General features: G+C 47.6%; 1 protein-coding gene across 1 annotated transcript in view; it reads left to right on the forward strand.

Moving 5' to 3' along the window:
* Window positions 1-10,800: 10,800 nt before the first annotated feature.
* FAM102A (family with sequence similarity 102 member A) overlaps window positions 10,801-11,189 on the forward strand; it is an 84,778-nt gene continuing 84,389 nt past the window's right edge. The window contains exon 1 of the mRNA XM_015420172.1: window positions 10,801-10,954. Coding sequence (XP_015275658.1) covers window positions 10,809-10,954 — 146 coding nt within the window. The 5' untranslated portion in view covers window positions 10,801-10,808. The remainder of the gene's footprint in view (window positions 10,955-11,189) is intronic.

Genomic DNA, 11,189 nt, shown 5'->3' on the forward strand with positions numbered 1-11,189 from the left:
CCCCGGTTCTAACTCAGCAATTGTGCATTTGGCACCAGACACATGACTTTTATTTTTTGAGGCCTCACAAACATCTTTGTCTTGTGTCTTTGGATCTTGCTGCTTAACCTTCCTTTTCTTGGTCCAATATTCACTTATTGGTTATCTTATTGTAATATGTATTAAAGTTACGTGTACCTCAATATTGTTTGACCTCTGAAGAAGGCCCCAATAGGGCAGAAACACGTCAGGTCATGTGTATTGGCCCTTGTGTTTAGTCCACCTTTACTTTTTTACGAGGCTTTCATTGGGCCCTTATATGTTTTTAACTGTCTTTCTAATAAATACATGTAATTTTGTATATTAGAAGTTTCAAGTAGGTTTTTAATATTGGCCCTTTATTCGGCCACTGTGTGAGACAGGATGCTGGACTAGATGGACCACTGGTCTGATCCAGCAGGGCCCTTCTTATGTTCATATGCTGTCATTGGGGAGAAAGGGAGGGCATAGATGAATTAAGTAAATATAAATAAATACAAACAGAACTGTGAATCAGTGAAGCTGCAAGTCACAAATTCGCAAACAGCAAGAGTCGACCATCAATGGAGTATGTTGTTGAAGGCTTTCACAGGCGTAGTTCATTAGTTGCTGTAGATTTTCCGGGTTGTGTGGCCGCGGTCTTGGCATTGTAGATCCTGACGTTTCGCCAGTAGCTGTGACCGGCATCCTCAGGGGTATAACACAGAAAGATGGAGGACTCTCTGTGTCAAGGTGAGAAGTGAGAAGAAGATGGTAGGCAGGTAATTTATATCTTATATCTACTCCAGAAGATGGGTTAGGGCTGAGTCATTGTCTTGTAGGACACTGAAAGGCTGGACAACACTTCCAACTACCATGTCTAATTACACAGGGAAGCCATTGAAATTCACAAACATAAACACAATTTCAACAGGAAAGAAGAGAGTTTAAAAATAAATAGGGCATGGTTTCCTGTCCTGAAAAACAAAAAAAACCCATCTGACAATAGCACAACAGATAAGATTAGAATTTCAACAGCCAATCCACATACAAAAGAACCTCCTCAGGAAACAATCCATATACAAAAGAACCTCCTCAGGAAAGTTCCTCCATTAGCATGTTCATAGCCTGGGGAGCTCCTACAAGACAATGACTCACCCCTAACCCACCTTCTGGAGTAGATATAAATTACCTGCCTACCATTTTCTTCTCACCTTGACACAGAGAGTACTCCATCTTTCTGTGCTATACCTTTGAGGATGCCAGTCATAGCTACTGGCGAAACATCAGGTTCTACAATGCCACGACCATGGCCACACAACCCGGAAAATCTGCAGCATCAATGGAGTATTGGGCTGACATGATTTAAAAAGTCAGTCCTCAGGTTTAGGAGAAATGGCTGGGCCTAAGACGTGGCTGAAAACATAAACCTTCAAACAGAGGGAAATGATGTAAGGTGCTTTGGGTCTCCATTGGGGAGAGAGGAAGGATATATAAATTAAGTAAGTAAGTAAATAAATAAGTATATTAAAGACCTGGAAGACAAAGTGGTATCTGGACTGATTAAAACTGTTATATAATGCAAGACATGTGTAAAAATATTAAGACAACAACTTAAGGCCCCACATGAAAGTGACTTCCTCATGCCACGGCCTATGGCATAACTATATGAAACATATTTTCCCTCACCTTGACCCTTTTCTTTTTATTAGATACACACTATTGAAAACGTCCAGTGAGGTATTTCTTGGTATTCCAGTTGTAACCAAGGGATGCTTTTTACTGAAAAAAGTTTGGGGGGGGGGGAAAGATTTTTTTAAAGGTTGAAAATACTGGCACTCATTTAAGGCACAGCCTTAAGCGGTCAGGGACCCACGTAACTTCAGGACTGTCTCCTCTAGTATGTCCCCAGAAGAATGTTGAGATCAGCTGATAACAACTTACTGGTGATCCCCAGCCCTAGGGAGGTCTGGCTGTCCTCGACTGGGGCCAGAGCAATGGAGGACTATTTATCTCCATCCTGATTGGTTTTAATTTCATGTTTGGTATTTGTGATTTTAATTATATATTACCTGTATTTTGTTTATAGCGCTGTAAATCACCCAGAGCCTGCTCTGCAGGGTGGGTAATTCATACATTCAATAAAATAAATAAATTAACTAGGTACAGGGAGCGGGGAATAGAGAATGAGGCAGTTGTAGAACAGCCACTGGGTGAGAGTCTTCCTTAGGATTGCACATTCTGGTGTTGTCAGGTAGTTTTATCCTGCAAGCAGATACAACCAGAGGATCCGAAATGAAATTATATGTTGGGCTGTGTCACCTGGTGGATAATGGCACACATTCGCCACAACTGTATGAATTATGGTCAGTATTTTCCAAGTGGGACTTCTGCTGGTTTGTACATTCGTCCAGTCCCTTCTTCCCCTCCCTTTAATGTTAACCCTTTCTGTGCCCTCCTTTTATCCCCCCCCCCTCCTCCTCCTAGCGCAGCTGCTTTCTTTCCCCCCTTTCCCTCTCACTCTCTCCCTTCCCCCCCAAAATACCCCCCTGAGTTAAAAGCGAACAGAAGAGCGAAGTGGGGGAGGGAGGAGGCGGGCTCTTTCCAGCGTGACTGAAGGCGCCTACAACCAATCGCCGAACTCTCATTCCCCGTCGTGGCTCCTGAGGCCCAATAGCAGCGCCATCCCTTCCGCCCAATCCGTAGAGAGGATTTTACCTCCTACACTCGAGCCAGTTGGGGTTCCCCCCCCTCTCCCGCCCACTTTTACGCTGTTGGCGTAGCGGGCGCATTTAGCGCAGTGCTGGCAGGGCCGGCGAGAAGAGAAGGTGGAAGGAAGCGAGAGGGGGAGGTAAGAGGATCGGGCAGGAGGGGGGGACCCTGGAAGGTCCCAGCTGGAGGAAGCGGGTTGCTCCGAAGGAAAGCGGCTCGCGAGGGCTCGAGGGCCTCCGAAGGGGGTGTGTGGGGAGGGGGGAGGATTATTTTCGGCATGTGGGGCTGGTTGGGTTTTTGCACTCAGTTGGAGAGAGAGAGAGAGAGAGAAGGGTCTCTTTGAGAGGGGAATAGAGTTTAAAGCGGGGAAGCGGGGGGGAGAGATTTGTTTCATTGGAAAGGATTTCTGCTTTTTTCTCCCAGGTGCAATCCAGCCAGGACGAGGGAAGTCTTGTGGCACCTTTAAAAGCCTGCCCGGCGAGCCAGCCCCATTGAACAAAGCGAGGCTTACTTCTGAGTAAGCAGAGATCCCCACTGTGCTTGGGAGCGGGGAAGGCAAGGCTCTTGCAAGCTCAAGTTCATCCAACTCCTGATCCGTCTTCCCTCTAAGCTGAGTGAGCGTGAGCCAGCTCACAGTTTTTTTAGCCTCCAGCTCACACATTTTTTTTGTCTTCGCTCAGGAAGGAGGGCTCCCGGAGCAAACGGATCTATGCGGTAGCCGAATCGCTCGCTCACAACTTGAATGCCAGTCGCTCACAAAGCAGACTTTTTGCTCACGAGACTCCACAGCTTAGAGGGAGCATTGCTCCTGATCTCTCTTTTTTGGCAGATTTTTTTTGGTGGTAATTTTTATATAACCCACTTGCACGGAGGGGGGGGGGGGAATCAGTAAACAGTGGAGCCGCTGGAATGCACGAGGTCCCTGCCTGTGACATTCTCCTGCGGTGTGCAATTGTATTGGAGACTGGCACTCTTTTGACAGTAAGGAATAGGTGGTAAATAAGGTCACGCAGGTGGGCGAGGGGGGCTTTCGGATGGTTCTGACCCAGTAAACTTAACTGAAACCTTTAAGCTGCTGGAAGGACCCCACTTGGTTTGGCTGCGATGGACTAATATAACTATTCCACCTGAATTTTTCGATCCAGTCACATTAAAGTGAGTTCGTGAGTAAGTTTCTTATTGGAAGCGGTAAGCATGCTTCTCCCTTTCTGGAAATATGGGGTGGGGGTTAAACGGGGTTTAAAAAGGTAAAGGTTCCCTTGCTCGAAAGCCAGTCAAATCCGACTCTAGGGTTGCGGTGCTCATCTCCGTTTCAAAGCCGAAGAGCCAGCGCTGCCCGAAGACGTTTCCGTGGTCATGTGGCCGGCATGACTAAACAAAAGGGGTTTACCTCAATTCCATTTTCCCTTTAGTGTCTTCAGGTTTATTGTGGCGTTAAACTCTCTATTAGCTTCCCAAGTATCTTAACTCTTCCTCTTTTCTTATTGTAGTAGGCTAATTATTTGGCCTCACAACCTGTTTTCTATTCTGCTTTTGTTTTATTTACTTACCTCATTTATACCTTGCCTTTCTCCCCAGAGGGGAGCTGAAGCAACTTAATTCGTCCTGGCCTCCATTTTAGCTTCACAACAGCCCTGTAAGGTAGGTTTGGCTAAAAGTGTGTGACTGGGCAAGGTCAGCCAGCAACCTTCTGTGGCAGAGCGAGGATCCAAGTGTGGATCTCCCTAATGCTAGTCTGACATTCTAGCCCCTACAGGGAGCTCAGTACATTGTTCCTTCCCTCCCTTCAGTTTACTGTCGTGGCAGTCCTGTGATGTAGACTGTGATAGTGCGACTGGCCCAAGTGAGCTTCATGGCTGAGTAGGAATTTGGAATCTGGTCTCCCAAACTAGACACCAATGTACCCTCTAAGCTGCGGAGTCTTGTGAGCAAAAATTCTACTGGCATGGAAGTTGTGAGTGAGCGATTTGGCTGCTGCATAAATTAGTTTGCTCTGGAGCCATCTTTTCCTGAGCTGAGACAAAGATGCTTGAGCCAGAGGCTAAAAATGCTTGAGCCAGCTCACACCAACTCAACTTAGAGGGGACACTGCTAGACACTCCAGCCACTCTGTCAGTTTTTCTCTGTATTTGTAACATGTGGTGGAACATCTCTGTTGTTTATTTATTTATTTTATTTTATTTCATTTGTACCCCGCCCTCCCTGCACACGGGCTCAGGGCGGCTTACAAAGCACAGAGGTGTAATACAACACCACAATTTAAAACAATTAAGGCACACAGTGCAATAAAAATACAGTTAAAACAGTTTAAACACCGTGGACAAACTCCCAGGATCCATCGCAACTAGTATGCTCACTCCCTATTGTACATCACATTGGGGTCGATGAGAGGGGTGCCGTGGGCCACGATGTTCAGTGGCCAGTCAGCTCAACCTGGCGGTACTGCTCTGCAATCGCCTGTTGGTGGTAGTGGCGGCGGCAGCTCCTGTTCGAAAGCCTGGTGGAAGAGCTCTGTCTTACAGGCCCTGCGGAACTGTAACAGGTCCCGCAGGTCCCTGACCTCCTCCGGGAGCTCATTCCACCAGATAGGAGCCGCCACCGAAAAGGACCTGGCCCTTGTGGCAGCAAGCCTGGCCTCCTTAGGGCTCGGGGTCACTAGGCGGTGTTGTGACCCCGACCGAAGTGCTCTTTGGGGTCTGTATGGGGAAAGGCGGGCCCTCAGGTATGCCGGTCCCTGGCCATGTAGGGCTTTAAAGATAAGCACCAGCACTTTGAAGCGAATTCGGAACGCTATAGGCAGTCAGTGCAGCGCTTTCAGCACAGGTTGGAAGTGGTCCCATCTAGAGACACCCGCTACCAACCTGGCCGCCGCATTCTGCACCAGCTGCAGCTTCCGAATTTGCGGTGGAATTTGCAAATTTGTTGTAGTTTGACTGTGTTATTCTAGCCTGAGCCGCTTCCTTTGGGCTTCCAGGTAAAGGATTCAAACAAGAGTGGTCTGTCTGCAGGCTTGTATGAGCTGTTTCTTGTTTTCAACAAGCATCCACCTCCCACTCCAATGAGGTGTATTAAATTCATGAAGCAGAAATGCGTACTCTGGCTCTCTTAGCTTACCTGTGGTAAGTGATTTAACTCCTGGGTCCCTTGGTGAAGAAGTTTGTAAAAAATGGGCAGGCTTCAGTCTTATTCAGTCTTTGTGTATATGGTTGGTCAAATGATCGTAATAAAGAACAAACGAGGCCTCGCTCAGTCTGCTATCTTTTGCTGTGGTCCAGTGATGTGTTAGCAGTCTACAAAATCGTAGCGAGCCTAAATATTAAGGGCAAGTACCATACTGATTTGAGTCAAGGCACACCTTAGTCTGATCTAGAACCCCAGCAAGCCAGCATGCACTAGATGCTGTACCCAAAATTGGCCAGTGGTCCACCAACACCATGGGGCTGCCTTTGTCGCAAATTCGGAGGCTGCAGCTAGTGCAGAATGCTGCAGCCAGGCTGTTGATGGGTCTCCCTAGACGGGATCACATCCAGCCTGTGCTGAAAGCGCTGCACTGGCTGCCAGTGGCGTGCCGGATTCACTTCAGAGTGCTGGTTCTTACCTTTAAAGCCCTATATGGCCACGGTCCAGCCTACCTAAGGGACCGCCTTTTCCCGCATGTTCCCTAAGGGCACTGTGGTCGGGGACCCAAAATCTCCTGGATATTCCAGGCCCCAGGAACATCAAACTCGCTGTGACCAGGGCCAGGGCGTTTTCGGTGGCGGCTCCTACCTGGTGGAATGAGCTCCCAGAAGAGATCCGGGCCCTGCGGGACCTTGGGCAGTTCCGCAGGGCCTGTAAAATGGAGCTCTTCCGCCAGGCTTTCGAGTAGGAGCCACCGCCACCATTATTCCATCAACGCTTTTTCCATCACCGCACCCTTACCACCGCTGGTGTGGGTATCATCGGGGGTGTGAGACGTACCTGGCGGATGACAGGGTTGTGGGGACATATGCGGTCGTTGTATTGTTATAACATCTGTAGAACACCATCTTGATCTTATGAATTGGAATGAGTAGTAGAGCACCGATTTTATTAATTGTATTATGTTGTATATTGTATTATATTCTTATACTGTTCTTATTGTTTTTATCAGGCATTTTATGCCCTTGTTAGCCGCCCTGAGCCTCCGGGGAGGGCGGGATACAAATCTAAAGAATAAATAAATAAACAAACACCGTCTGCAGCTTGGAACGGGAGGCCAGACATACAGGAGAAGGGTAGCCTGTCTTTCCTCCAATTTATCCCCATGATTAATGCTCCCTCTAAGCTGTGGAGTCTTGTGAGCAAAAAATCTACTTTGTGAGCTACTGACATTAAAGTTGTGACTGAACGATTTGGCTACTGCATAAATGAGTTTGCTCTGGAGCCGTCCTTCCTGAGCTAAGACAACAATTTGTAACCCGGAGGCTAAAAAGATGTGAGCTAGCTCACACTAACTCAGCTTAGAGGGAACATTGCCCATGATCTCTACCTTCTTCCTCCTTTTGTACCAACAGCACAGCTTGTACTGAAAGGATCATGAGACAAATGTGGATGGTGAAGCTTGGCTCAAGAACCTTTTGGGGTTTGGCTCAATCATCTTTTCTGTAAACCTCGCATCTTTGGGCTCAGTGTCGCACTAAACACATACCCCCTCTCATGCACCACTAAACTGAGGTATCATCTGTGCATTCCCCCAACAAGCTGTCCCTTATGTCAAGGTCTGAAGCCCCCACAATGTTTGAAGAAGGTCACTCTTGCTGCATGAGAATTTGTGGAAATTGCTTGAGAACTTGAAGCATCCAATGAGAAGGCAAACTGTTTTGGCCTGTAGAGACGGTGGGGAAGAGAGACGAAAGGGACAGTGCAATTGGAAGTTAGTCTGAAGATCTGATCTGGGGAAACATCTTAGCTCTGTGCCAGCTTAGAACTAGGGATATGTCTGTTGCATAGGAAGTTCCAAGGAGTCAAAGAGGCTGGTGATTTTGCAGCTGGTTTAATACAGGGGTCCCCAAGCTTTTTGAGCCTGTGGGCACCTTTGGGATTTGGCCACAAGAGGCTGAGTCAGCCACGAAATATCAAGGCTTGCATAACTCTTACAGGCCCCGGTCACACAGGCTGGATATCGCGAGGGGGGGGGGAGGCGTGGCTAATTGCCCCGGTGCAGTTTGATCCACGATTACGCGATCAGACGTGCTGGCGGCACACCACGGGTCCTTCCCTCGGCGCCGGCGGGTAAACGAGGGACCGGAGGGGAATGCTGCGCACTGGCGCGATCACACCACGGGAGTCTGGAGGCAGCCCGTGGCAAACGTTTACTAGTTCCTTGGAGGTACTAGTTTTTTAAGGTGCATTGTCGGCGGTAAGCCACCGGTGTGCTCCACTTCACAGATGTTGGGGTGTGATCGCGCCCGGATAATCCGCCCACCATCCGTGCCTCTCTCGCGGCAACTTTGCCGTGTGACTGGGGCCACCGTAACTTCAAAATTTCAGGCAGAAGCTCTCGTTAGCAGGATAACTTTTAAAATGAACAGACGGCTTTAAAATATTTTTTCGCATACACACAGGTTACCTTCAGCCGTGCAGTAAAGATGCTCGTGCTATAAGTAGCAACCGCTGCTTGAAGGATCCTTTAAAAAAAAAAATCCACACAGCTGGTCAGATCTGCAGTGGCCAGTCAGAAACCCTGCAGGGCAAAAAGCCTCACCTTAACCTTGCCCACTTGGCGGGCACCAGGAGAAGTGTTGGCAGGCACCCGCCGCTCCCATGAACGCCACCTTAGGGACCCCTGGTTTAATATGAGGGCGAAAAAGAGAGTTGGGCTGAAACCAACTTGCTATTGAGTTGGAGGGCAAAAAAGGGAACCCGGTGAGGATGGAAGTCAGCCAGGGAAACAGGGCACTGGGAGCAATTGTTTGAATTGTGGCCGGAAGAGCCAACTTAGTGCTTGGAAGGCTCATTGGGGTGAGATGGTGGGGTAGGAAGCCAAAAGAAAATGGCTGTGTGGGAAACATTTATTATTGAATGGAAAGAGAGATGTTTCGTGAAGGGACTTGTTTGGAGAAGGAAGTATGGGTGAGGAAAGGTAATTTTTGAAATGCTAGGCTGACTCAGGAGCAATGTTCCCTCTAAGCTGTGGAGTCTTGTGAGCAGAAATTCTGCTTTGCAAGCTACTGGCATTGAAGTCGTGAGCGAGTGACTTGGCTGCTGCATAAATTAGTTTGCTCTGGAGCCCTCCTGCCTGGGCGAAGACAAAAATGTGTGAGCTGGAGGCTAGAAAACGGCGAGCTGGCTCACACTAACTCAGCTTAGAGGGAACACTGCTCAGGAGAGTCGGTAGCGTCCTTTACATGTTGTGAAAACCTGTAGCCTGTTGCATGAGGGGTGCCTGTGTGGGGAAACCAACTGGGGGAAACTGGAGAAGGGATTTTTTGGTCGTAAACAACTGAAGGGAGTAAGTCCCCCAGTAGTTGGAAGGGGGAGGGTGCTTGGATACGAACTGGAGGGGAGGTCTAAGATCCTCTTGGGCAAATGTTTATTTGAAACAGAGCTGAACAGAACCATATATTTTTTAAAAAACCCTAAGAGACGTGGCTGTAGCGGTGGTGCTGAACTTCAGAAACTAAGAGTGTGGGAGAGGAAGTTAGAATATCAAAAGCAGGAGAGGTCAAGTCCTGAAAATCCATTCCATGTGTTTATTTTTGCTATCAGTCGACTCCTCCTTATACAGTCAATAATTTCTAATCAGGATTTGCTTTGCTAAACTTGACTGTTTGTGTGCCGTGAGTCACCGAAAACGAACGGCTAAATCAAATCCAGAGGTTTAAGAGCACCAACGTAAAGGCAGATTTAAGGTTGGAAGAAAGGCTTGCTTGCTTGTATCACTGCTTGCAAAATCTCGAGTGACCTCCTTTGCCTTCTTTCCCCTTTCTTTTGATTCTGGGGTGGCTGAGTACTTCTTGAAGCTGGCTGAAAAATCACAAGAAAAAGACCACAGGCTGAATTTCACAAACCCACCTTTTGATGTGTGCATGGAGGGGGAGAGAACATGAGCATCCCTTTTTTGTGTGAGGACCGTTGTTGCGTACTGACAATCAAATGAAAATATTTTTCAGGGTTGTATGCAGTGGAGTCTTGTGAGCAAAAATTCTACTTTGTGAGCTACTGGCATTAAAGTTGTGAGCGAGCGATTTGGCTGCTGCATAAATGAGTTTGCTCTGGAGCCGTCCCTCCTGAGCGAAGACAAAAATGTGTGAACCGGAGGCTAAAAAAACCTGTGAGCTAGCTCACATTAACTCAGCTTAGAGGGAACACTGGTTGTATGTTGTGATTGTTCCAAGAGGATTGCAGTTGCTATGTATGGGAAAGAATAACATTCGGGGGTGTAAGACAACCGGTGTTGGTTCTGAGATTAGAACAAGATGAAGACTTGCATATCTGTCTATGATGAGGTGGGGATGGGGACAGAGGGAGGCGCTTGGAGGCTGTGGCTAATCACCTCGCTTCCTCCTCCTAGGCTGACAAGACACCTGCGAGAGCCACAGCGAAACTGGCAGAGGCTCGAATGCATTTGAAGCTTTGCACAAGGGGAGGAGACTGAAACCGAAGTGCTGACTGTGCCCTACGCCAGCTCAAAGAGAAGACAGCAATGCTTTCGAGAGGGGCCCTGCAAGAAACGGATCACTTCCACCTCTAATCAAAGCCGCTCCTGCTGGTCTGGAGCTAAGATTCCCCCTCTCTCCTTTACCCCTCCCTTGGAGATGAACCAGAGGCTCAATTTGTCCTCCTTGCCTGAAATCTGCATCAGCAATGATACCATAGCCAGATCTGACCACCAAAGAGAGGAGATTTTTCCATTTAAAGCGAGGCTGCTGTTCCAACGGAACTAGGATTCATCCTCTATTTAAAAAAAGAAAAGAAAAATAATTGGATGGACTGTAGGCTTTTTGGTTTCATTTCAGGTTTAGAAACATCGTTATTGTTTCCATCTGTGTTCATAGCTGCTGCTGCTATTGGGTTTCTTGAACAAAAATTGGGTTTATTATTTTTTTTTAAACATTGGGTCTTGTTCAAGTCTGCCCATGGCTTTTTTGATGAAGAAGAAGAAGTTCAAGTTTCAGACCAGTTTCACTCTGGAGGAACTGACCGCTGTCCCTTTCGTGAATGGGGTTCTGTTCTGCAAAATTAGATTGCTGGATGGAGGAGATTTTGCAACTCTGTCTTCAAGGTAAGAAATTACTTGGGCAGTCCTGTTCCTCTGCCTCTGTTTTACCTGCTACGTGTCACGCTGAGCAAGTAGTGTCTGACTAGAACGCTTTGTTTTCTTGTGTCGTTACACAACGGCTGCCCCCTTCTCCCTTCTTGATGCAAAGCCATGAGAAGAGATACCCCACTGTGTGTAGTCCTCAGATTCTTCTGGGAGTTGGGATAGACACATACATATACATGCATACACACACAGA

Source organism: Gekko japonicus, unplaced genomic scaffold (genome assembly GCF_001447785.1).
Source record: "Gekko japonicus isolate JY-2015 unplaced genomic scaffold, Gekko_japonicus_V1.1 scaffold102, whole genome shotgun sequence".
Classification (NCBI taxonomy): Eukaryota; Metazoa; Chordata; class Lepidosauria; order Squamata; family Gekkonidae; genus Gekko; species Gekko japonicus.